This window comes from Camelus dromedarius, chromosome 10 (assembly GCF_036321535.1).
Source record: "Camelus dromedarius isolate mCamDro1 chromosome 10, mCamDro1.pat, whole genome shotgun sequence".
NCBI lineage: Eukaryota > Metazoa > Chordata > Mammalia > Artiodactyla > Camelidae > Camelus > Camelus dromedarius.
This window is the reverse complement of record NC_087445.1, coordinates 3,532,396-3,559,925: the sequence shown is the minus strand read 5'-3', so window position 1 is coordinate 3,559,925 and position 27,530 is coordinate 3,532,396. Positions and strand designations below refer to the sequence as shown.

Here is a 27,530-nt window from a genome sequence, read left to right as displayed (position 1 = left end):
CCACCATCAATTTTTCACCAAGATGATGGCATCAACCTTCTTAACTGTGACCTAAGAAGCCTCTAATCTGACTACTTCAAATCCATTCTCCATGTTGCAGGTAACACTTACTAAAAGGCATTTTGGTTGTGTTCTTCCATTGCGTACAACTCATCAGTGGCTCCCTTTGCCCTCAGGATAAATTCCTAACTCCTTAACCAGCTCCAAACCTCTTGCCCGAATTGGGCCTTGCTTGCCCCTCCAGCCTCATCTCCCACTGCCCCTCCTCACACTCTGCCCCTCAGCCACACCGAATTACCAGTTGTGCCCCCAACAAACCAAACTCTACCCAATTTTCAAATCTGTGCTCATCTGTTCCCTCCGCCTCTAGTGCACATCCCCCTCAGTTGCCTTCTCTGTCCCCTAACCTTCTCCTGACTAGCTTCTAGTCCCACCTTCAGGCCTCAGTTCAAATGTCATTTCCACTGGGAGGCCTTGCCTGACCCCCTCAATGCCAGAAGGGCAGCTCCTCCAGAGGGCTCCAAAGCGAACACTGGAACTTATCCCCAGAGCACTTACCCTAGTAATTGGCAGTTACCCACCCGGCCTGAGCTCTGGGAGGAGGGGAGGGGGCAGGAGCCTATCTGTCTACTTCATGGCTGAATCCTGGTTTGCGTGTATGTGTGTGAGACAGAGAGAGAGAGAGAGAGGTGAAGGGAAGCCAGTGAAGAGATGGATGCAATGAGGACCCTGGGGAAGGAGGGACAGATGATGACAGAAGTAGGTCTTGGCAGACTGCACAGAGGAAGTAGCCACTAGTGAAAGACGGAGGACCGGATCGTGTAGTTTTTTGAGCTTTTTTTTTTCATTTTATGAAAATGGGACCACGTTATATCGATTTGCAAAATGCCTTTTTCATCTACCATTATAGCTAGGTCATCTTTCCTCATTTGTACTTCAGATTGTGATGGTTACTTTTATGTATCAACTTGGCGAGGCTATGGTGCCCAGTTCTTTGGTCAAACGCTAGTCTGGAGGTTTGCTGTGAAGTTACAGTGTAGACGGGATTAACGTTTACAATCTGTTAACTTTAAGATGATTTCCCTTGATAATGTGAGTGGGCCTGAGGGGGAGGAAAGCATCTCCTCTAGCCCCTTAGGGTCTCTAGCCTGGCCTCAGAATGAAACTGACCTAAGACAGATTTAACAGGTGGAAAGCAGACAGGCCTTACTAAATTTTACATGTGTGTGGGGGCCTTCCCAAGAGAATGAAGCTCCAAGGAAGTGACTGGAGCTGCAGTCTTGTATCCCTTTTAAGCAAAAAAATGATAAATATGTGATGAAATAGCAAGACAAAGGGATTTGGCCCAAGGGCAGTCATTGTGGGGAAGGGACTAGGGGCTGGATGAGGGGGCAGGGGTGCAAACTTAGTGGAAGATCAGGGTTACTTTAGTTAGTATGTTTGAACAGATCCATCTCAGTGTTGACTCCCACTCTCTGGTGACAAGCAAGTTCTCTTCTGGTACAGAGAGAGCACATCTCCCATGGGAAATTTAATGACCTGCTTTTAGGTAAAAGGTGCAGATCAGAAAGCCCATCATGGATCTGTTTCTCCCACTTTTCCTCCATAGCATTGTCATTTTTAATCTCTTCCTCACCAAAAAAAAAAGTAGGTGATTAGATTTCATTCCATGAAAGTGAAGCCAGAGAGTAAAGAATTTAATGGCCATAAGATTTCTAATTCAAAACCTATTGGCAATAAGACCAAAACGTCTATGAAATTAAGCCTGCCATTTAAATATGCAAAATATACACGTATATAAAAATGTGTATTAAATACGCGTATCTATTTTGTAGGTTAGGAAATTAACCACTATAGGATTGAGACACTAGGTTCAAATTTTAAGCCAACCAAGACAAATTCTTCAGTGCTCTCTGTACTTCTGGCCCACATCCAGATAGCTGCTGATCACTTGGGCAGATAGACTTAGAATTACAACACTCCTCGCCCCTATTCATGACAGAAGACAAATCAAAGTTGTTCTTTTCACATGCGGGTTTTATTTTTAGCCCTTTGCACTGACCGCAGGCTCCCCTCTGGCTTCCTCGCCCGCGGAGAGCAGTTTGCTGCTGCTCTTCCGGCCGTGATTCGGTGAATTTTCCTTCTGTTTCTCACCAACAGTTTCCACTTATCGTTCACTTAGGGTCCTTAACAAGGTACAGGACAAAGAGAAGAGGGCTGGCGGGCTCAGACTCACTACCTGCCTGCCTGGTTCTTCTGGACACAGGTGAGATATTCCTGCACGTCATCCGGGGACCCCAGGATGAGGGGGACTCGCTGGTGAATGGCCTCCGGCTTCACGTCGAGCACGGGCTGGGTGCCGGTGGTGGCCAAGCCTCCCGCCTGCTCGATGATGTAGGCCACGGGATTGCACTCGTACAGGAGCCGCAGCTGCGGGGAAACAGAGTCAGGGGACAAGGGTTGCCAGGGGCCAGAACTCCCGAGCCATGCCCCTAAAGTTCCACGAGTAATTCCAACTGTTGAACTTCTGTCTCGCTGAGATGCCTGAGAACATTTGCACATCTCAGCGGAGGCGGCTGCCTGAGACCTGGACCCTCCGGCAGGTTCCTGAGACCTGGACCCTCCGGGAGGCTGGGTGCATCAGCTGATAGCTCATCACATATGCCTTCGGGGGCACCTCCGATCAGTGTCTACCTGTCTCGTGACCTTTGTGCTTATGAGAGACGTGCCTCTTCATTTAGGAGTATGAAACCTAGGTACTCATTTCTTCTGTTCAGTCTTTTTTGTTGTTGTTGTCGTCGGGGGGGAGGTAATTAGGTTTATTTATTTTATTTATTTTAATGGAGGTACTGGGGATTGAACCCAGGACTTCATGCATGCTAAGCATGTGCTCCGCCACTTGATCTATACCCTACCCCCTTAGGTACTCATTTCTTGTTGGTTCAGCAGTGAGGCAGACTGATTCTGATAGTTTAAATAAATTAAATACACACACACACACACACACACACACACACACACACACACACACACAGCTTTCTTGCATAAAGCTTGTCTTGGAGCCAAGGTTTGCTCTGACCTTAAGATGCCATCATTGTAGTCAACTCATCTTAAAACACAATGCCCAGACCTTCATGGTGCCTTGGCCTGCAGGCCATGCGATCTCTCTGCTCCCTCAACCCCGCTCCCGAAATTAAAATCTATATCACTCTACAGAGACAAGAAGAGGATACACACCCCACCCCCAACACACACACACACACAAATATGGTCACAGAGACCATGAGAGCTAAAACATGCAGATCAGAAACCATTGTGGAGGGAGGGAATAGCTCAGTGGTAGAGTGCGTGCTTAGCACACACAAGGTCCTAGGTTCAATTCCCAGTACCTCCATTAAAAAAAAAAAGTGGAGCATTATATCTTAAAAAAAAAAAGTACACACCTTAATTAAAAATACTTAAAAAAGGAAAAAGAAACCAGTGCTTTCAATATGGATGGTGGTTATGGTGCTATGAATATAAATGGATCTGTGCATGCAATTACACATGCTTGTGGAAATGTTTCTGTAACTATGTGTGGATACCTTCTGACTCATTTTAAATAATTTTAATAATTAGTAATAATTAGTCTTAATGTTCTGCCTGTTGGAACTGAGTAGGTGGCAAGAGTGGTTCCATTTAAGAATCTCCACATCTTCTGTTTGATCTCACTTAATGCTTCGTAACACTTTTCTTCCCTCCAGCACCTCCCGTGCAGACTTTTCTGTGATTCTTAGTTCAACAGACTAATATACATGCGCCAAACACTCACAGGAAGAGAACTGCCTGATACCCCAATCCTCATGTTAAAAATCTGCTCTCTGGTCTCCTGTGCGATGTCCGATTCCCTATCGTGGCTTTGAATCTGGCATTCCTGTAATTCAAAACCCCCAGGCTGAGAGACATACATGCGTGCGGCTAGTTGCTGGTGCATCAGAGAATACAGATCTTTGTCCTGATTTGTCTTCTCACCTAGATTTCTGTGACTGGCTGAAAACCAGACAGCCTTCGGTGGCAGGGTCTGCTCAAGTTAGACGCATTAGGATCATAGCATCCCCAGCTGATAATACAAGAATTTTTGGTTTTGTGTCCTACAGTTGCAGAGAGATCTTCCAAGAGCTACATTTTCAGAAATACTGAATGAGATCTGAGCAGAAATTCTTAGTCTGGACTTCGGGAACACTCTAGGGAATTCTTGGGGAGACCTCAGGTCATCATCAACCCCTGAAAACATGTGTAATGCGTATGTTTATGTGTCATTTTCTTCTGGGAAGTGAGTCTGTAAGTTTCGTTAGATTCTCAGAAGCATCTCTGATCCAAAATCAGAGTTGGTGCCGAAGCTAAAAGACAGACCCAACAGGTGGAAAGGGGGAGATGAACACGGCTGACTCGGAATGAGTAACAAGCATGAGGCCCGCGGAAGTGAAGGCCGGTGACAGTCACCAATAACAACAGCGCCAGCCTGCTTCTCCAGGCCTTCATCACAGCCTCAGAATTCACTCAGAGGACAGCAACCTCGTTTGTCTTCCCCCTGCCCACTCAGACATGCCAAGGTCAGGGCAGTAGCCCAAAAAATGAGCTGTGAAGAGAAAAGGCGCTCTGACCGGCTCTCTGAGTGGACTCAGCCAGCAGATCAAGGAGGATTACCTTGCCCTTCGGACTCTTCTGGTTGGCGGGGTACAGGAAGATCCCGCCGTAGACCAGGGTGCGGTGCACATCGGCCACCATGGAGCCCACGTACCTGGCCGCGTAGGGAGCGCTGCCGTCCTAGGAGGCAGAGAGGGGAGAGACAAGATGCAGTGAGTTCAGCAATTGGCGGGCACCGGCTTCAGGTCCCACGTGCAGCCGGTGGGGCCGCTGCATTCCAGGGCTTCTTCCTCCCCCCACTAGCTTAGAACTGAAAACATTGCATAACTGGGCGTTGCACTCATTAGGAGCCTCTGGACCTCAACCAGCGACTGGCCTCATTAAACGCAGGACCACTTAGAGTGAGAGACAGTATTGAGCAGCTACCAAAGAGGAAAAAAGGAAGTAAAGACAGACAACAGCTGATTGGCACCTGCTCAAAGCTCCTCCATGGCTCCCACAGCTCAGAGCACTTTTCAGCTTTCTGAACACCAGACCTCCTTGAATAATGATATTTGCCCCCAGTGTAAGCAGTGTTTATCCACCGGCCAAATTCTTCTGAACGGCTTTAGAAATCATTCAAAGAAATAAAACAACCGACTCGTTAAACCTCACTTTCATTAGTCATGTGATGAAAAGGATATTTGTCCAGAGAGAAATAAGTCACAACTCATGATTTTCCTCAAAGTAAGGCATGTCAGGTAAGGCACAACGATCTGATTAAAGCACTCCTTTGGGCAGGTTTGCTTTTTGCCCAGTGACCCACCTGAGATTTCTTTGTCTAATCGAATAATTCTCTGACAGTGCAAGGAAACACAGACATTTCTCAGGGCAGCTCTCCAATGTTCTGTGTGGCGTCAGCTGCAATACAGTGCACTGATGTTTATAAGCATCTATATGCCAGGCCCTCCATCAGTTTGTGATGTCCTTGGGGGAAAGATTATCTGATTGATGTTGGCATTCCTTGGGCCCAGCCTGGTGGGAGACATAAAATAGGTCCTGGAAAAATACTTACTGAATTGGATTTACGTGAGATTTTTCAAAAGCACTACTCAGGTTGTTACCTTAAAAATTGCATGGGAGATTTTGCATGCCTCCCATATTTTATTCCCACAATGATGTTAAGTGTATAAAAACACCTTTAGAGGCAGTTAAGAGATTCCTCAGTAGATAAGAGAATGGAGATCTGAATTAGACCAATGGCTGCAGGGATGAGGGAAAAGGACTTCCTCAAGAGATATTTAGGAAATAGAGTTGGTAACACCCAGTGAATGGTTAGACATGGGCATAAGAAAGAAGTAACCCTCTCAGCTCACCCCCTGAATCTTGTTGGGGATGAGTATGAGGGTAGAGGCAACATGGGTCAAGAGAAAAACAAAAAACAAAAAACAGCAGGCCAGGTGGATGGAAAACCAGACCCAAGGCCAAGGAAGACAAAGTTTCATGAAGGAAGCAGTAAACAGCTTGAAATGCCACGGAGAGGTCAGGAAAGATAAGGTGGAAACATGACCGCTGGATTTGGCCACACTTCCAGAGTGGGTTATTATAAAGGGCAGACGGTGGAGCAAAGAGGGTTAAAGAGGAAACGAAAGGAAAGAAAAACTTTTGAAAAATGGAAACATCCTTCTCACTTCTGGGTATTCATCCAAAAGAATTGGAAACAGAATCTCAAAGAGAGACCTGCACACCCATGTTCATCGCAGCATAATTCGCAATAGCCAACAAGTGGAAGCAACTTAAGTGTCCACTGACAGATGGTATATACACACAGTGGAATATTATTCAGACTTTAGAAAGAAGGAAATTCTGTTACTTGCTACAACATGGATGAACTTTGAGGACAGGGTGCTAAGTGAAACAAGCCGATCACAAAAAAGACAAATATTACATGAGCCCACTCATACAGAGTATCTAAGAAGTCAAACAGACACACACAAAGCAGAATGTGGTTACTGGGGGGAGGGGAAATCGGGGAGTTTTTTAAAAAAAAATCATTAACCTTTTTTTTTTGAGGGGGTGGGTAATTAGGCTTATTTGTTTATTTATTACCAGAGGTACTGGGGATTGAATCCAGGACCTCACGCATGCTAAACATACAATCTACCACTGAGCTACACCCTCCCCCTACCCAGAGGTTTTTAAAATACTTTTTCAAGAGGAAGAAGTAGAGATAGTGTGTAAAAACAATTCATTAAAGAGAACGTGGCTGAGTGTAGGAGAAAGCGGTTAACTACGGTGATACGGGGGAGAAGGGAGGGTTGCTTGTTTCCTGACTGTTCGTGAGAGGCACGTAAGTGTATTTGTAAGCCAAGGAAAGGAGACAAAAGGGCAGAATGAGATAGAAAATACGGGGAAGGGATGTTAAAAATTTGAGAGTAGTCCATCCTTATCCCATTGGTTTGGCTCTCTCCTGATCATCAAGAAAATTCTCATATATGTATTTGGTTCCAGACTTCTGATCCACTGCACTATTTGTGTACCAAGACTGTGATGTTAATTATTGAGGCTTTATAATATATTTTCATATCTGGTAGCAACACTACGTTCACCTTTTTAAGATTTTCTTCCACTGAATATTCTTATTTGTTCATTTTTTCATATAAACTTTAGAATCAGTTTATCTAGTCCAAAAAAATTTTTTTACGGTATTTTTTATTGAGAAGAATTAACTTTTAATTGGTCAATTCGATTCACACAGTTTCTTCCCTTTCTTTCCAAAACTAAACTACATTTCAAACTTTTAAAGGAATCTTAATAGCAGGCAACTAACAATGAAGAAAGGTGACTGAGATTGGAGGTATAAAAACAGATGTCAGAGAAGAAGAAAGATTCAAGACAGTGGCAGTGATGGGGGTCAGTAATTTCGAACGCGCAGACTGAATGAATGCTACATAGACACGGACTAGGGAAGAACTTCATATGAGATCTGTTCCTGTAGCTCTGACCCTGGGCTCTGTTTCCTGTGCTGACTCATGCCGGTTCTGCAACTTTTATAAAAGAATGTTGCCGAGAGCCTGAAATAGACAGGACAGCCCATTCTCAAGGCTCTGACCATTAAGGGTATAACTCCTTCCTATTCATATAGAGATAAAATGTTGCAGAACAGAGAATAACATTTGTCTTGTTGGAGGTTTACAAGAGCATTGTGACCAGACCTACATGGACAGCTGCAAGAACAAAGGATTTCAACACCAAGCAGCTCACAACACCCAGCCACGTCCCCTCCCCCTTTTTAGTAGAAATTGAGCCTGAATTTTGACTTGGGGAAGATGGTCCTCCAGGACATTAATCTGCCATCTTCTTGGTCTGTCGGCTCTCCAAATAACGTCATTATTCCTTGCCCAACACCTCATCTCCCGATCTATTGGCCTGTCGTGCGGCAAGCAGAGCGAGTTTGGGCTCGGTAACAGACAGAAAAATTTCAGTGGACTAGACAAGAACAGTTCCCGTGGTGTCATAGGAGCAAAGGCCCATTTTCAGAGGGCTGAGGAAGGACTGGGAAAAGAGGAAATGGAGACAGAATGAACCCTGTGTCTATGTGTGTGTGTGCTCAGTGCAGTGTGATGGACAGGGAATGGGCACTGGATGGCAGCTTTCAGATGAGGTGGGAGGGCGAGTTTCAAGATGAAAAAAAAATGTATTTTCATAGGCTGAAAGGAAAATAACCAATAGAGAGCAAGAATGAAGACACAGGAGAAGGAAGATGGAGCAAGGATGAAGAAGTGGGGCTGAGAGCACAGGTAAGAGGATGAACCTTGAATCGGAGGTCATTTTTAAAAAGAAAGATGTCGTGTGTTTGGAGATGTGGGAGGGAGAGCTGGGGGAGTCTGTTTTCCCATTAGGTAGGACCAAGGTCAAATACCAGATGCCGAGGGGCACTAACAGGCCAGTAAAAATAGTGACCGCATTTGCAGTGCCACCATTTGCTTGGTTAGACTCCTCCACGTGTGTATCAGAGTAGAGGGTCAACTGGACAGTGACTCAGGTGAGGGGAATGTAGAAGGATCAGGAGGCGAGGGAGCAGAGGATGCAGGTGGAGGAGAAGCTGGTGCCATCAACCATCAGATCTAGGCTGTTGGGGTGGTCAGTGGGGTCAGGAGAGGAACAAAGGACAGGGACAAGAGGACACGGACAACACGCAGGGACTAAGAGGAAGAGTCAAGGGAACTGTGAGCTCCAAATCAAAGCTGGGGACATGGCAGTGTGTCACAGATTGAGTGTTTGTGCCCCCCTCCCCCAAATTCATACACTGAAATAGCCTAACTTTAATGTGATGGCATTAGAAGGTAGGACCTCTGGGCAGGGTTAGGTCATGAGGGTGGTGTCCTCATGAATGGGATTACTGCTCTTATTAAAAAAAAGCCTCAGAGAGTTCCCTTACCCCTTCTACCTTGTGAGGTTTCAGTGTAAAGATATCCCAGGAAGTGGGCCCTCACTAGACACCAAATCTGCCGGCACCCTCAACTTGGACTTCCAGCCTCCAGACCATGAGAAATAAACTTCTGTTGTTTAAAAGCTGCCGGCCTATGCTAGTCCATTATCGCAGCCTAAATGGACATAGATACGGCATAAGAAATATGGAAGAATGGGGGGCCGTTTGAGGAATAAACACGAGCATTTACAGTTTCATGAGTGTGGCAATTCCTAAGACCCACAACCTAGGATTTAGCTATGGGACCAGCTAGATGGGTTGAAATGGAGATGACTATATCTAGGGTTAAGCTATTGAATGGACTCGTGCTCCTTGAAATCATCCAGATGTTGGCAGAAGTCAGAGAAGAGAAAGATCTGAGAGTCACATTTCGTAGCTTTGATGAGGTCAGGAAGGAGCCACATAACATAGTGTTTTTCAAACTTCTTAAACATGGAAACGCAACTACAGTTTATACTGAAACAACTTTTTCCTCTAAAATCACCCTCATTTCAACTAAAGGTAGCCAAATGAAGACTAATTCGATTGTGAAATAAGCTTAGTTTTATTAAAGTTGGCCTGATTGTTTACGTAAGTCCAGCACGAACAGCAATTGACCACACAGGTCCTCTTAAATCTGCTTCGCTGGAACTTTCATAAAAAATCTCCACACTGAACTTTTAAATGCCTCTCAAGACCACAAAGCCACGCCAAAGACTTGCCATCTGATTCGCTTCCAGTACCTATAGAGTGGGGTGAGTGCCTCTCTTTTTGAGGTCCCCAGAGTACCCCAAGGTTCTTGCGCCTGCCAGGCGGTGACGTCCCTTCCTCACCCGGCAAGGCTGCTGGCAACCCTGTAAGTAAGGTACCAGGTTGTTTTTTCCAACGGGCTTTATGGCTCCATAAGTCAACCTTAGTTCCTTAAGGCTGTCTGGTAACATCTGATTCCACGCATGTGTAGACAGAAAAAAATGTCACCTGCCATTTCACTAAAAGAAGAGTGTTGCCTGCTATCAAGCCGTCAGCCACCGCAGCTTCCCTGTAACATGCTGGGCCCTCAGGAAATTCAGGATGGAGGAAAACAGAGTCCCGGCCCTCCAGAGGTAAGATGCGTATCCAAGGAATGCTTTGAATGAACCCAGACTAAAAAAAAAGTAAAAAAAAAAAAAAAAAAAGTCCCTAAAGTCGTTAACTTGAGATGTCCGTTTTTCTGTGTGTGATTAACTGTAATCTTCTGATACTGAATACAAGGTTAGGTGTTTCTTCCCCCCCAGCAAAAAATCCTAGCTCGCCTCTTACTTCTTTGGAACAGTTCCTCAGGGCTCTCTGAGAGGCTGCCTTCCTGGGCTATAGCTCTCAGGAATGTCCTCGAATAAAACATAATTCTCAACTTTAAAATAAAAAAAGAAATGCATTTGTGCACTCAAAACACACACACATGACTGAAATAAAACAAGAATTTTGCAAAAATGATTCTTTCATTTACTAATTTCTGTTTTATTCTATTCATTCCATTCTGTTCTGCTCTTTTTTATTTTTTTAAGCACCTTTATTGTGGGATGGTTCCTGTACAGAAAACTGCACATTGTTCTGTTCATCTAAAAAATAAACGCTGGCCACAACTCCTTGCACTGATCGCATCACCCACGAACGGGTCACACAGCAGCTCTGGGCTCTGGATCCAGATGGCCTAGATTTTAATCCTGCCTCGATCAGTTATTAATAGGGTCGCCTTAGATAAGTTAACTTGATCGTTCTGGGCCTCAGTTTCCTCATCTGTAAGATGGGGATTATGGCATTAACACTTGTCTTGTAGGTCTATCGGAGAACTGAATGAGTTAGTACACGGAAGGAACCTGGAACAGTGCCTGACACGTTGAACACTAGCTGCTCTCACCCTGACCCAGTAGAAGGGTGCCGGCAGGGGGAGGGGCGGCTGCTGCTGTCAGGGGACAGAGATGGCAGAGGAGGACGGCTCTTCCCACAATGGCGGCGGGGAAAGAGAAGTGCCCGCGTCACCTCCCATCTCCCGGGGGTTGTGGCAGGTGGGAGAGTGGCCACCGAACGCGGAGGTCCTGCAGGGAAGCAGAGGGCCTCCAGGAGGCTCAGAAGCGGGAGCAGCAGGTCCCGCTCACCCTGGAGAGCTTCTGAGGGCAAAACTACAGGAGAGCAAGGAGACTTCTTTTTCAAAACAGAATGATCTATCTCCTTTCCTTTTTTTTAGGTGCAAAAGTAAATATTTCTTTTAAATGGAAGAAGAAATCACCACATATTACAAATTTCTAAAAGCTGACTAACATATACTAAACACCGTAAAATCCAGACCAAGAATATACGATTTTTACTAATGAACTATTTGCTGTATTTCTTTCCCTCTACAGCTTCTTGATTGCATGCTCTTCCACTGCCTCTTCAAATGACAAGGGCTTTGTAAGAATTCCTATGAGGAGAATTGGGAAGCCCTGGCTTCAGTAACACGTGATCATTGCACACATTCACACGAGACGAGAAAGTGGAGAGCCCTCTGACCTCAACTTCCAGAAACCACTATTAACAAGATGCTATATTTTTAAAGACATTTGACGGATATATACATACTATATATATGTGTGCAAAAAATACATTCACTAGACATGTTTTTATATATGAGACTATTTTCGTTCTGCACTCTCTCTCTTTCACTGTATATTTTGTGGATGCTTCCCCGCCAATATACAAAGAAGGACTTACCATTCTAATGGATGGAACAAGATTTCACTCGAATATCGTAGTTGCCTCACAGTATATTAACCAACCCTTCCTGACGAATGTGTCACTTGTTTCCTTGTTGTTATAAACAATGCTGCAGCCACATATCCTTGTTCATTTCTCTCCTTTTTTTTTAATTTGACCTATCAGTTCCTTAAGATCCGTTCCTGGCCTGGTTTTCTGTTTGGGGGTTCACGCTTGTATATATGTCCTTGGGTAGAAAGACTGGTTACCTGTTGTCAGTCGTATGTGCAGTGATTACTTTTCTCTCGGTTTGCTACTTCTCCCTTAAAAACGTCCGTCATGTGTTTGGCACAGGAGTTTGGTTTTTCAGTGGTAAAATAAATGTCTTCCTTTCTGGGTTCTGGAGGGGGCACTTTTTAGCTTCGAATGGGAACCGCTGTGAAATCAGCTCCAAGACTGGGAACTTGCAAATAATTTTGACTTTATCAACCTCACAGTTCATATCCTGTTATTAACATTTAACGGGTTTGTGCATGACGGCAAAGGAGAGAGGCAGGAAACTGCACTTCTAAGAATTTTGCTTAAAAAACAAACAGAAGAAAGACAGAAGAAAACTCCCTAAAGCTTCCGTTCGCAGCAGCAGAGACGGGTCCCAGCATCCTGCTGACTGAGCGCCCTGGTCCTGTGGACTCCTGGCCGCTTTCCCCCAAGAGCTCATGATGAGCGTCCAGGGACAGCCAGGCTGGCTCACCCCACCACTGCCCTTCCACCCACGTCCACTGCAGGTCGGACTTCACACTCTTGACCTGGAAATGCTTTGACTCCGTTCCCACACTTGTCTTAAAAGCGCTCTTTGTTTGGCAGACATACCGACTGGATTGTTTGGTCTGTATTAACAGCCACATGAAGTCCAGGACTCGGTGATCACATTGAGAGCTAAAGACTTTCCTAAAACTTGGAGTGAACACCAGGCGCCGATATTAGAGCGTATGAACGAGACTTTCCGCCTAAACATGACTGAGTGACCAGAATCTACACAGGTGGTCACTCAGCAAAAAAAGTGACAGCACAGAGGCACTGGCCTGAAACTCTGGATTTTGAAAAATGGGTCCCTGCCTTCTCCATTAACAATTTCTTCCGGAAAAACTCAACTGGGGAGTATGGTCCTTAGGAGATAAATTTCAAGTATGAAAGGTACCAATTGCTAATGAAAGGGTCTGCCATTGTCATAAGGGGCAAAGCCATAGACAGGGTGACCCACGCCTTTACGCCAGGCCCCCGCAGCCGTCCCCGCAGCAGGAGCCCATTGGGACAGCGTTCCCCCTGCTCCTGCCTTCGGCTTCCTTCACTCACCTCAGGAAACTTCTTTTTCTGCACATATTCTGTGGTGGCGGCGTCAAAATACTTGGCGTAGCCCTCATTGAGGCTGTAAATCTTTCCTTTCTTTTTAATCTTGACATCTTTTTCCACCAGGATAAATTCACCAAGAGCCTAGAAAGGTGAAGAGAAACACCGGGAGAAAGAGAGACCCCTGGAAACGAGCCAACAGCACACACCCCAACCATCGGAGAACCACGGAAGCCGCTGGAGGAGCCCCCAGGGGTTGGCCAGGTCCTCCTGCAGCCTGGCCCGGGATGGTTTTAGGAGTTATAGGAAGGACAGGGACAACGTTTAATAGCGGGTTGTATGTACCTTTTTGAATGAATGTTTTGTTTTTCTCGGATATGTGCCCAGGAACGGATCTGCTGGGCCATGTGGTGGTTGCGTTTTGGGTTTTTGAGAAACCTCCATATTATTTTCCATGGTGGCTGCACCTATTTGCATTCCCACCAACAGTGCACAAGGGTTCCCTTTTCTCCACATCCTTGCCAACATTTGTTATTTGTGTTCTTTTTGATGATGGCCATGCTGACAGGTGTGAGATGATAGCTCATTGTGATTCTGATTTGCATTTCCCTGATATTAGTGATGTTGAGCAACTTTCCACGTTCCTGTTGGCCACCTGCATTTACTCTCTTGGAAAAATGTTTAGTTCTTCTGCCCATATTTTAAATGAGTTGTTTGGTTGGTTGGTTGCTTTTTAATTGAAGTACAGTTGATTTTAAATGTTCTACTAGTAAACACACACACACACACACACACACACACAAAATGAAGATAACTGAATAAAGTATGAACTTCAGTTAATAATAACGCCTGAACATTGGCTCGTTAGCTATGATACATGTACCACAGTAATGCAAGACGTTAATAATAGGAAACTAAGGTTTATGGAGATGCTACAGTATCTTTGCAATTTTTCTGTAAACCTAAAACTGTTCCAAAAATAAAGTTTGTTATCAATTAAAAAAAAAAGAAAGAAAAAGAAAGGGCAGGGACAACATGGAGCCAGCACAGGCAGCTCAAGCAGTAATACAACAGGAGATAAAATAATTCAAAGGAAAAAGAGCGGCAGTTTCCTTTGTCACTTGCACTGAGTGTGGCTACTCATTTATAAGGAACCTGGCTGTATTTCTCCCCCAAGTTCTCATCCCGGGTTAATTCCTAGAGTTTCCAGGATGATTTGGGCCATCAGCGAGAGGAAGTTACACAGAGGGGATTTGCCATAAGGTGGGGATGCAGTTCGACCACTGATCTGTGGTCCAGTCATTGTGTTTATCTTAGTGACTCAGTCATGGAAACCGTTCAGAGTTCCTTGCATCCCAGCTGCTCCTACGTGGGGCAAAGAGGAAAGCCCTTCGTTCAGAAACTGTATTCACTCATCCTGAGGAATAGTTGATAAAGTTTTCTTTTAAATCCTCAGAATTATTAACAAAAGTGTGCCCAGTCTCCCTGCAGCCACCGTGGCCACTCTGTGCAGGACACCCTGCAGGTACCACTGCATCTGAGTGTCAGTGGCACCTTCCCTGCGGATGCCATCGGCTGGCTGCAGCTTTATGTAGAAAGCCTGGGTGTCTCTCTACGTCACCAGGAAGGAAATCAGGGCCTGGGAGTCAAATCAGGTTTCGTTAAACTTTGAAGACTGAGAAAGTAAAAATCCCCCAAGGTGACAGCTCACAGCAAGAAGGTTCTTAATAAATGTTGACAACACTCCCATAAAGAGACAAGGCCACGCTGATTGTGTCTGAAATGACAGTAACAAGGATACTCAGCTGTAAAAATAACAAAGCAAACCCCTTAAAACAAAAACAAAAGCAAAACAAAACAAAAATCTAAGCATTCCTTTCTTCTTTTGCCCATGAGTGATGACTGCCTCTTACCAGTGAATCTCTACCCTCAACTTTAATCTTCCCACCTCCTAGATAAAACTGAGATACACAATCGTTAATTGTGCCCACTTCTGGACAACACCCAATCCAGAACTGACCCTCTGTTTCTCAAATCCTCCTTAGGATCATCCAGCCCACATGCTATACATACAAGCCCAGGCCAGCTCCCACTCAGCACGAAGCCTCACGCTTCCTCCAGAGGGCGCTCTCCCTCGCTGAGTAAACCCGACTTCTTTTTGTTACGGGCAAGTTCTTGATGGTCTCAGGATCATGAGCTTTACAACCGGCTCTGCACGTTTGTTGCTTCAGAGCAGCCCAGCATGGAGTTCCACTTCCTAAGAGCACCCTCACTTCCTTTGAATAATTAACTCTTCTCATTGGATGCCAGTCTAGAATGGCTCTGAGCTGGGTGTCTAGCCCAAGGTCAGGCACTTGAGTCGGCTTGGCAAATTAAATGCTCCTCCCTGGCGTTTGAAACCTGAGCAAGAGACACCGCAACAGAGACGGTGTCCCGACCAGCCTGGCCCTGCCCCCTGGCCTGGGTCTTTCCCATTAACGCAGTAACATCCTTCACTTATTTCAGCCAGGATCCTTTTCTCTTCTGCTCATCAGCAAAGACCCAGAGAGACACACAGCTGTTGTCTAAATAATGGCATGCACTTGTTTATCCACCCTGGATTGCCTCGGTTGATATGGCTGATCCTGCAGGACCCCTCAAGTGCCCTCGCTTGGACAGGGACCCCTCAAGTGCCCTCGCTTGGACAGAGGTCCTTAAATGTTTTTAGATGATGCTGTTGGATCCCCAAACTAGACTTTCTGGCCCCCAAAGCAAGTATTAGGAATGACCAAGAAATTACCCCAGGGGACAGGAATTAAGGCACAGAGGCCGGTGGAGTCCCCAGTGCTGATGCTGCTAGACTGGGCACCTACTGGGTCGAGCATGAAGAGGTCCACTCCTTGCCCCGTGGAAAGAGCCACCAGGGTGGCACTTCCGTACAGCGCATAGCCCGCAGCCACGATGTTTCGACCCGGCTGCAGGGCATCCTTCTCAGAAGGCTCGTCCTCCGAGGTCTGCAGAAGAAAAAAGAGAAACGTTACTGCTCTGGAGAGAACCCTTTGCCAGAGGCCTGAGCTTCAGATCTTCCTGAACCGACAAAAGATGTGCAGTTCTCAGAATGTCAAGCTGCAGCAAATGCATCCGGAGGACACAAGTTGCCATCTTAATAAACGGTTCTAACTGAGCCATTGCAAAGGCCGTTCTTGGACCTCCCTGTTTTCTGAGCATATTTGTCTCCATCCTGCCAAGAACGGCACCTCAAGGTATGAAAATCACAACCCCTCTTAAAAATCATAAGCCACACTCCTTAACCATCATAACAGCCAAGATCAGTGAGCTCCAATTCCGTGCTGTATCTCATTCTATGTGCTCAGCAGTCCTCTGGGGTAGAGGTTTTGATCTCCACAGATCAGATGAAGAATTCAGAGACTGAGCGATTATATAACTCACCCAACATCAAGGGGACCTGGAGTCAACCCAGCCAGCCGGGCCCGGAGCTTGTCACCATGCCTGCCTCTTGAAGGCCTCGCCCCTGCCTGTCGCCACCCCCAGGGCCCAAGTCAGCGTTTGGGACATTTTCTTGAGGAAGCCTCTCTCTTTGGCTAGCAACACTGACAGTGGGGATCCAGAGAGACAGGACAAGGCAGGCACCCTGAGGAAGGGACAGCAAATGTTCCCGATGGAGGGGCAGAGCTGCAACTGAGATTCAATTTCTTTTTTTTTTTTTTAGATTTAAAAAAGTTTTCTTTTTTTTAACGCTTTTTGCTTTATTTATTTAATTTTTTTAAGGAAGGAGGTAATTAGGTTTTTATTTATCTTTTAATGGAGGTACTGGGGATCGAACCCAGGACCTTATGCATGTGAGGCACACACTCTACCACTGAGCTGTACCCTTCCCCCCTGAGGTTCGACTTCATAGCCTACTTTTCCTGGTATCTCTTGAAGGTCTCCTCCCTGCGCACCTCCTTGTGCTCTAAAAGGCTAAGAATCAAGTCTTATGAGTTTGGAAAACTGGAGAGCAAACTTCCCGCCTCTACTGGAAGGAGCCGAGTGGGTGGGGCAAGGGGAGGCAGGGGCACCGTCACTGGGCATGCTCAGTTCTTTCTCCACCTGCACTGGGATTCTGACCACACAGCAAACCCTTGCGGGGTGGGTCGGGGGCGACTGTTGCACGCCCACTCGGGCTCTGGTTCTGTATCTTTAACATCCTTATGGATGGCAGACATGAGAGGAGCTTTGAAGGAAAAGTGAACGGGCAGACTTTAATCGACTATTTTCAAATCAGAAGACCCAGAGAGCTTCAACTTCACAGACTAGGGCAAAGGAATATGACCCAGGTGACCAGTTGAGACTCCAAAGTCACTTCCCAAAGCCCACCACACCCAAAGCTTGTGGTGCTCACTGAGCACGGGATAAATTAAAAATGGCCTTGCTGCTTCTGAGTCATTCAGCCAGCTCAGATATTCAGTTAGATGCTTTAGTCTCTCTAGACACCAACCAGTTTTTGGCTAAAGGACAAGTCTGGAAGTACTACATAGAGATTTCCTGATGAGCAGAAAATTCCAGAGGATTGGAACGTGAAGGAGGTGGAAGTTATACCTTTAAAATGAGGAGGACCCACTTGGTTCATAGGAAACAGAACAACAATATTGAGCAATGTTACGCACCTGTTGGGAATATGTCCACCCTGCTAATTTACTTTCCTGAGGAATTACTTTTAAGGGTAAAACAATAATTTGTATTTACATGGGACTTTATATCTTTCAAAGTACTGTCAGGGAGGAAGAACCTTTCCTCTACCCTTTTGGGCTCTTCTGGCTCCTCTAAGAATTAGATTGACATGACACAGATTATCAGGAGAAAAAAATGACTGAGGCTCTTATCTTAAATACCATAGTCAGCTAAAGACACACACACAAAATGCTTGGGGTAAGGGCTTGGGATTTCAAAGGGGAGGAAAGCAATTCACACGGAGATGGAAAAGAAAATGTTTGATAAACAAAGGTTTTCGGGACCTTGCAGAGAAGGTGGGACATAGAGAGGAATTTTAACAAACAGACTTTGTGGTTAAGTATGGTGACCTCTCCGTTCCTGGAACAGGTCCTCTACCTACATTCTTTTAGGCAATTATGGGGAAGGTCAAAGATTCTTTGTGAGTCTTTTGGGCCTTAAAAATAATCAGCCTAAATTAATCCTCATGCCAAAGAGACACTTTTTGGGGTGGCAAATTTTGCTCCCCTTTGGTACTTTCATGTTATGTTATTTGTGAAACAACGGAGAGGCTCTCGTTATAACCCTCATTTGAAAGAGAAGGGATGGAGGTCTCAGAAAGGTACGCGGCATCTTGAAACCAGCGAGTGATAAAGCTGATGCTGGACCCAAGCCTTTTTTGATGCGAAGCCAGCATCCTTCTCCACACCACACGGAATACGGGGCCAAGTTTGCTTTCTGCTAGTAACACTGTAACAACTTTATTTTTAAACCAAATCTTAACTCTTCTTTAAAAATGGCACATTCCCTTTAATGTTTTCATCATTTTCATGTTTCCCCAGGGCTATGAAAATCAAATAAACAAGTAAATATAAAAATGGCATGCTTCCTTTAATATTTTCCCTATTTCTACAATCCTGCATTCTTTGTAATACTTGTTGGGCCAACTGGTGGTACTTCAAAGTCCAACGACCCCCATTCCTGGCCTCTCAATTGTCTCCCTGCGATCCCTCAGCAGATAAAGTACATTCTCCACTGGGCGTGTTTGCCCTGACAAACTAATAGCCCCAGGTAACGCCTAATCTCACAATAGCTCAGGCTGGCTTGTTCCAGCCCACCTGATCAGTCATAAACCCCATCGCCCCTTCGCTGACCCTAAACTTCTCACTCACCTACAACCAGAGACGTGTGCATAAGCCGATCAGGCAGCCTGTGACCCAACCTTATAAAAGACCCCAACAACTGGCCCTCGGGGCTCATGAAGACACCTCTCGTCTGTGTGACTGTTGTCTATGGCAGCGTACTGCCAATAAACTCCTTTTCTAGTCTCATACTTATATCTGGTAAATCCTTTTACCAATCCGAGCGTCACCCTGTCATCAACTGGCTGCCCCAATGTGGCCCACAGCAATACTTTTTTTTTCTTTCACAATGAATTACATTTTCATAGAACCTGCACATGTGTTCAATAAATTGGCTTTATTTCCAGATTCCCAGGTCACACACGGATTCTGAGAAGCAGGTCTAGAGCAGTGATTCTCAAAGCGGACCAGCGGCAGCAGCTTCACCTGGGATCTTGTTGGAAATGCAAATTCTTGGGCCCCGCCCCAGGCCTACAGAATCCAGAGCTCTGGGGCTTCCAGAATCAGCTTTCCACACTACAGTCCGGGAACCACTGCGCTACACCATGATCTGTTAAGAATCTTTAGAAAAGTGGACGTCAAGGGCAGTTTGAGGATTTTGATTAAAATCTTTAGTCTTCTGCATTGGAGCTTCTGACACACCTCCATCTACCATCAAAACGATCACATTTTCTGTGTGTATAACCAGAGTTCCGTTCTCTGACTTCTCCCAGACTGGAGCCTCTCCTTTCTCTGAGCTGAGATCCTGCAGCCTCCATTGGGCATCACACCCTCTCCTTGGTCTTCCGGACCCTGTGCTGGGGCTTGAAAAGAACTCCTCCTCCCGCCTTGGTGCCTCTGGCTTTGAGTTACACATAGACCTCACTGGCCTTGAAGCATATCTATTTTCACCAGCATGCTAGGAGAGTATAATGCGTGGGCACCCCAAATTTAATCAATCTCTGTCACTTAAAGTTTAGGTTTTTCCCTAAATTTTAAAATTAATTAATTAATCTATAAATTTATTTAATGGAGGTACTGGGGATTGAACCCAGGACCTCATGCATGCTAAGCATGCACCCTACCACTGAGCTATACCCCCCCAATTTCCATTTTGTATAATTCACAAAGTAAATTTTTTTAATCTTTCTTGATCATTGTTAGTTCTTATTTTTTAAGTAGCCTGTTTCATGTCATTGTTTATTTTCCTATCAGGGTATTCATCTTCTCATTGTTGATTATAATAGCTTTTTACATATGAAAGCTATAAATGCCTTACATGTGTTACAAATATTTTCCTCAATTATTATCTGCCTTTTAATTTGATTCAGTAAGATTTGAGATGCATAAAGAAGGAACAGAGGTGCCTTGAGATGTCGCCTGGAACTGAACACCAGGTCTGGCATTCGTGTTTCATCCAGACTTTCAAAACAAAGCCCCCATCCATCCTCTCACTTACCCTCCCACCAACAGCTGTAAAGAAGGTGCGGGGAGAATGACCGGTTTGGGTCTCTGGTGAGGAGCCCGAGGTTCATGACTTACCTGCTGAGGCATGTCTGGTTAGTGGGAGGAGAAAGGTGAGACCTCCAGACTCATGACTCCCAACTCAGGAGCCTTCCAGAAACCACCAGAGGAAGGAGGTGTCAAAGAGCAGGCTGTCTACTCACCTTCCTGTAGATGGCAAATATGGTTCCGATGGAAGCCAGGCAGTCGATGTTGGAGGATCCATCCAGCGGGTCAAAGCAGACCACGTATTTCCCCTGTGTGCACAGAGGCAGAACCACCTGATCAGGTCACCTTCCCATCAAAACCCTTTAGGGAAGTGGCCGTGTGTGGCAGATAACACCACATCAAAAGCCATTTAGAGCCAAGGGATATCCTCACCAAAAAGCACAGTTACTTAAGGAGGGCAGTGTATCAGCATACATGAATTGTGCAGCCCAGAGCCTACCTGCCCATAAACAGATGAGCTGACACCTCCACGCAGCGATGGAGGTCCCTCCCACCTCCAAGTGGCTCTCCTCCCACCCGTCCTCCCCTCCGACCTAGGCACCACTGGGGACCTGACTTAGAGCTGCTGGGGGTGTGACAGGAAGCAGATGTGAAATTAACACCTTGCAGAAGCTGAAAATGAACTTGGACAAGTCTACCCACATTCACAGGGAGGTGGGTTATTGATTTAGTGACCATTCTTTCTCAGCCTCTCCTCAGAAGGCTTTTTTTTCATTTTGGCACATTTTTACCAAAAGAAAATCTCAGAACAATGTCCCAGGGCCTCTGGGTCTGTCTTACTAGGATAGCTGGTACGTATAAACACCTCAGGAGAATAGAAATACTCCTCTGGAGTGCATCCACCCTACCTTTCCCACCCGAAGACCAGAAGACCGAGCAGGTGGGGTCTTGAGATACCGTGTCCCTTGGGCCCACCCACGCTGCTGTCACAGGGCAACGCTCAGTGGAAAGAAACCACCAGACATTTTTACAGGCGTCCTATGTCCAAGGTTCTGTGAGAGCCTTAGTGATGGGAGACTGGGGTCTCCTGGCTAATTAAATCCTGGTAATAAAACATCAGGTAAAATGCAAGTCATTTCTTCCACCATGGAAACTACTTTCCCCTGACTTTCCGCTGAGTAATGCTAGGGCTTGAAAGAAAGCTTGAGTTTTCTTTTTCTCCCCCCCACCCCCTTACTCAACAGGAGGTGGGATGGGGGTTGTAGAATAATCCATAAATTTGGAGATTCCTGATTCTCCCTGTGGATAATCCAGTCTAGCCCTTTCCTTCATGCACGCATTCATTTAACAGATATTTGCTGACCACCAAGCATACACTGGAAAACGTTCAGGAGCTGGTGCAGGAGCAAGTGTGGAGTATTCGAGAACTAGCGCCAAGAACTGTGGCGTCAGGCCAACTGGGAAAGAAAATGTGACATTAGATTGGAGAGAGAATCAAGGGTCCTATCAGTGGAAACCGAACATTGAAAATAATAGGTAGGACTTAGCTTCCATTATGTGAGACAACAAGAATGCACAGTCCCTGGCATACAGTCAGTGCTTAATAAATTCAACTTTACTTCTTCTGTTCTTTCAGCTAATCGTCAAGAAATGGCACCTCGTCCCTGAACTCACTGTATAAAACAAGGGCAAACAGCCCTGGCATTGATTTGGTATTACTGTATCACAGCTGAACATGGGCTGAATTTTTCTGGTCACCTGCTTTTTTTCTAATAAACTGTGAAACACAGTGAACATAGACCCTCCCCAGTCATGCCCGCACTAACCAAGTTTACCACTGTATTAAGGGAAGAGCAAGGATCTTAATGATTTCTTTTCTGTTTTAGTGTAACAGTTTGTCAGGCATGAAGAAGGAAGTCTCCGCTGAACCCACACCCCCTTGGGGAAGGGGCTGGGAGTGCGAGTGCGGGCGGGAGGAGGCTGTGGAGTGCTGCTCTTCCCAGGAGCCCTGCTTTTTACTGGACTTGATTTTCAAGCCCTCTAAAATGCCAGGACATGCTACCAGTACAGTCAGCGAAAACCCATGATGAACCCCATCTGCTGAGCAGATTCGGTAGATCACTGTGATTTATTTCCTGAATGAGTCACTGCCCTTTTACGGAGTCTTTTTGAATAGACAGCATGAGACTTATAGCGAAAGAAGTCTGTAATCCATGGTTTCCGGAAAATAAAAATGAAGCAATGGAGGAAAATCCCAGAAACTAAAAGCAAGCAAGGCAACTAAAGACCACCTCCCCAGTCCAGGGGGTGGGGTATAGCTCAGTGGTAGAGAGCATGCACGAGGTCCTGGATTCAATTCCAGTACCTCCATTTAAAAAAAAAAAAAAAAATCCAAAGGGGGGAAAAAAAAAAGAAACAAAACGTCCCACCCAGTAGCGCCCTCTACTGGTGAATAGAGGAACTTCAGCCCGGCTCCCGCACGCACCCTCTTCTCCTTGGAGGTGATAATCGCGTCTTTATTCTCTTCGGAGACCAGGACGCAGGTGCCGTAGGAGGACTGGAGCATGTTGATCACCAGGGAATTGGATAACACGTCCAGCTTCTTCACCTCATCCCCCGTCACGTTCACGCTTCCCGCGATTCCGTACCTAAGAAGACAAAAGGCTGGAGGAAATCACCAAGGGACCCCCGACCCCAGCGAAGAAGCCGGGTCGCCAAGACCTCGCCTGTGGGTCCCTCTTTCCCTTCGTGGCTCCGGAGGCTCCAAGTGTAAATACGACCAAGTACGTCCTGTCTCACCCTTGCTTCCTTTACACCTCGGGGATACTGTCATGGTCCTCATCTTCCCAGTAACACTCACCAGAATTCAGTCTTGCCAACCTACAGCCCTGCCGCCTGGCACTGGGAGACGGAGACAGAAAAAGTTCATTAAGTCAGACACATCGCCATAATGAGTAACTCCAGAAAGTAAATTCCATGGCTTTCCAGCCCCGGAAATCCTAGTATTTGTTGATTATCTTCAAATAGTAGCCTGCTGGGCTGAACCAAAAATTGCCCCGCTGTAGCTTGACGTTACTTGAATAAAAAGAAGACTGGGGGACAAGCTTAACCAAGACATCCTCTGGAACCCAGCAGGCACACACCAGCCTTACACAGACCCCAGGGTTGGCTGTTCCCCAACCCCCATGCTCTTCTCTCCAGAGCCACGTGGCTCTCACCCTCCTCAAGCCTTTTTTGCATTCCAACAGCTGCAAAGGTCCTGTGGCCACCGGCCCCCAGCAAGCTGCTTCTCTCCTTCCCACCTTCACTCATGGCATCCCCCCTGCGGGAGAGCTTTCTACCCACTGGTAGCTTTCTCCTCCTAGCCTTCCTTCGAGAAGCTTCCCAGGTCCCACCACACACTAGGGACACCCCTCTCATCCTTTCCACAGTGGCTCACAGTCTGTTCATGCGAATGTCTTTCCTCCTGGATTATCCGCTCACCAAAGGCGAGAAATCTGGCTCACTGTGTTTGTTCCCACAGTGCTCAGACGCTCAATGGATGTTCACTGAATATAATTCCCTTCCTCTCCTTTTTGTTAATGCCATTTATTTGCCAAAGGACTCCTCAGGTGGTTCTAAACAGGTAGCCTGGGTTGAGATCCCCTGACTGACCCTAAGCTGGGAGACAACTCATTTCCCACCCTTTTCCCTGACTGCCAGCCTCTCCCCTCCCCCACAGGCCTCCTGCATCACTTGATGTCTGATGTGATGAGATCTACCTTGGAAAACAATAGTTGGTAGTCTGGCCTCAAAGATTGGACCTTCTGGCTGGGGTGGGGGGTGGGAATAGCTCAGTGGTACATTGCTTGCTTGCTTAGCATGCACAAAGTCCTGGGTTCAATCCCCAGTACCTCCATTAAACAAAAAATGGATTGTACCTTTTGGTTCAAAATAAAAGCAAACAAACACAACAGCAACAACAAAACTGGGTTATTCTGCATCAGACTTTAAAGGGTCCACTAACGCAATCCTCATGTTTAATGTGGAATCTTGATGCAGCTGCCATTGGAGAATGAAGAGCTGGGGTCCCCAAAGCCTTTGGGTGGCAGAGCTGAGAGCTAGGCTCCGTCCTGTGCTTTGCAAACTCCTCCCCCCAACACCACCCGAATCCCACTCTTACCCTACCCTTCAACCCACCCTCTACACCCTCCCTCCAGGAGCTGGGCATCCCGCTGTGTCTCTCCCCTCCCACCATCAATACCCCTCCTTCCAGAAAGAATGTGATCTCATTCACAATGAGATCAAATTGCCTGACAATTGCTCCAAGTTAGATCAGGGGCGGAAAAGTGCTTTAGAACTCGAAAGACGGTATCTTTTCCTATTTTAACTAGTATTAAAGCCTTCCTGACAATTTTTAAAGGGGATATTCTGCCATTTTGGCATTAGAAAGCCATAGAGAGGACTGTAGGTGCAGCATTCTAGCATTCCCTTCTTCCTACAGCGAGGAGCAGAGGAAAAAAGAAGAAAAATATGAGACTTTCTGATCAGTATTGCATTTATTGAGCATGTGCCTAAAAATGTCTTCCCAAAAAGAGGAAGCAAAGGAATGAAGGGCTTGAGGTTCCCTAAATGGCAAAGTGGCAGGAATATGTGAAAGTCATGAACAGAACTGCACTGGGACAGAGTGTAAACTTTTAGCTCTCTGGGATGCAATTCCAGGGTCCTCTTAAAATAACCTCAGCATCTTATCAGAAAGAAGGGATTTCCAGCCAATGGGCTTCTTCCGCTGTTACTTTCAGTACCTGTTAACGGAGGCACCAAGGAAAAGATGCCGCCTGAATTGGCACAATATGCGCAGACCGAGGACCCCTTGCTTCAGCCTCCGAGAAAACGAGGAATCCTGACGTCTTGTTTCCACGGGTTGTGCCTGCCACCTCGTGGTCAGTCCGTGGCATCGACCAGTTAGCCGGCAAATTTCCCCAGGTCCAGGCTTGGAACCATGGTCATAAGGAGCATTTACTGAGCATTTATTGTGGGGCTGGCACTGTCTAAATCATCATCACATGGACTCACTAAGCCTTACAACAACCCTACGAGTGAGGAGCTGTTAGTATCCAATCTGTTTTGCAAATGGGGAAACAGGTCCTAGCGAGAGTAGATCATTGCCCGTGATCACAAGGCACAAAATAGTCAGAGGAGCACTTTAATTATCCAGTCCCTGAGTCCACTTCCTCTGGACTCTCCATGGCCGCAAAGTCAGAGTTCTGCAGCAAGCAGCACAACCCCACCACAGCAGCCTCTGCCTAGACGAGCCTCCTGCCCCGGGGAGCCCGTGAAGGTGGGTGAACAGCACAGAGAGGTCAGCACGCGGTCCAGGAAACTGCTGTCCGCGTAGCAGCGCTCACCGCCTGGCAGGAGCGGAACAGAGGCAAACGGCTGTGCCTCACGTTCATGCAGGTTCTTAAAGGCAGAGTTGGCCGTGATTGCCAAATGAGGGCTAACACAGTTACAGCCATACACGGAGGGGAAAACCCATCGCAAGGCTCCTGTAACTTGGGGTCCGTTCCTGGGTCACAAAACTGGATATAAGCCAATTCTGTAATTATCACTTTTTTTGTGTGTTCAAAGTACTAAGTTGTTAAGAATAAATATTTTAAATTATTAGACTTTGTCATTTCTTTATTTTTGGAGTAATAATAATAATAATAATAATAATAATAATAATAATAATAATAATAATAATAATAATAATAGTGGGTCTCTTCAACTTCTGAGAGGACCTCCACTGCAATTGCTCCCAGGACAATGGAAGCCCAAAGAAGGACTGTTTTTTTCACCAGGCTTAAACTGGACCCTTGGCTGTGAGGATCAGCAGCTGTAGCATGAACTTGGCCTCCTTCTGTGCTTGGATAAAGCACGGGGAAAACACAGCAGCAGGACTCTCTGCAGCCCCTCCTCCCAGCTTCCTGCACACCATGTGGAGAGAAAGTTAAGGGACAGAGAAGAAATGAAAATTTGTTTTCAAAGCAAAAGACTCCTTTTGATGGTGAGAAAGGAGATGGAGGACAGATCCTGGGAAGTTACTTGGTAAGTGATTTCTAGCTCCTAAAGGCTACCGGCAAAGGTCATGACAATAAAATGCTCGTATCTGCGAAGGGCAGAAAGAGTTGTCTCAAGTCCCCTGGCGGTGTCTTTGTGCCAGTGAGACTGCAAACACAAGTCAGGAGAACTTGGGCTGGGTTCTAAAGGAACAAGCCCCCAGCTTGTCAATACCATACATGGCAACTGGAAAATTATGTGTTTTTGTCTCCATAGTGTTTCCTTTCTTGAAAGAAGTCCAAGGCCCCTTTATCAAAGCACAGGCGGCAGACACTTTAAATGCAGCTCCCCTCCAGGGCACACAGGCTAGTAGCCTCTGACCGGGTTTGGGGCCCAGGCCCCCCTGCCCACCCCCACCTGGCCCCGGGGTCCCTGCGCCGAGGGGTGGGACTCACAGGTGGGCCAGGCCGGCCTTGCGCACCGCCGAGGAGATGGCTTTGATGGCCGTCAGCATGGAGTTGAGCAGCTGCGTGAGCTCCCCGGTCCCTTTGGCCTGACGACCCTTTTCCATCACGTAGCGGGTCAGGGTGAGCATGTCCGTTTCGAAGGGGCTTCTGTCCCCCATGGCGGCGGGTACTTTTTCAAATCTTTGTCTCCCCGCAGAAGAAAGCCTTATCTCTAAGGGCTGGTCAGTGGCTCCGCGGTGTCAGAGCTGATTAGATCTGCCCTGGCCGTGCCAGGACCTTTAAGGGAAAGAGCCCAACCCACGTGGCTGAGATAACTCGGCGAGCCCTCAAGGAAATCTCTCTGGCTCGGCTCATCTGAAGGCTTCCAAGGAGCCATAAGCAAGCTCTAAATAGAACCGGGCAGCCCAGAAACACAGACCTACTTTCTCTTGATGAACCTTTTTCTTTAAAGAGTCTGCGAAGCAACAGTTTAGTAACAGGTAGATGAGAAGTTCAGCCAGTGAAAAAATGATCCGTTAAGACCCTCTTATTCAAGGACTCAAAAGGATTCTTCACATATATCTACTGCTGAGGACCTGCCCCTTGCCCTGTAGGAGGTGGATTGGCAGATACCTTATCTGGGGAAAAGGTCACATGCAATCCTGG

General features: G+C 46.4%; 1 protein-coding gene and 1 non-coding gene across 2 annotated transcripts; both read right to left on the bottom strand.

Annotated features, from left to right (window-relative positions):
- Positions 1-2,016: 2,016 nt before the first annotated feature.
- Positions 2,017-27,137, bottom strand: FBP2 (fructose-bisphosphatase 2). Its single transcript, XM_010974863.3, has 7 exons — positions 26,874-27,137; positions 22,883-23,045; positions 20,613-20,705; positions 15,988-16,128; positions 13,142-13,279; positions 4,687-4,806; positions 2,017-2,430 (listed from the first exon to the last, which is right to left on the bottom strand). Exons 1-7 carry the CDS (start codon positions 27,041-27,043, stop codon positions 2,236-2,238), a joined length of 1,020 nt encoding a protein of 339 aa, XP_010973165.1. The 5' UTR covers positions 27,044-27,137; the 3' UTR covers positions 2,017-2,235.
- Positions 16,938-17,011, bottom strand: TRNAV-CAC (transfer RNA valine (anticodon CAC)). The gene has a single exon. It is a non-coding gene; the product is annotated as a tRNA-Val (tRNA).
- Positions 27,138-27,530: the final 393 nt, after the last annotated feature.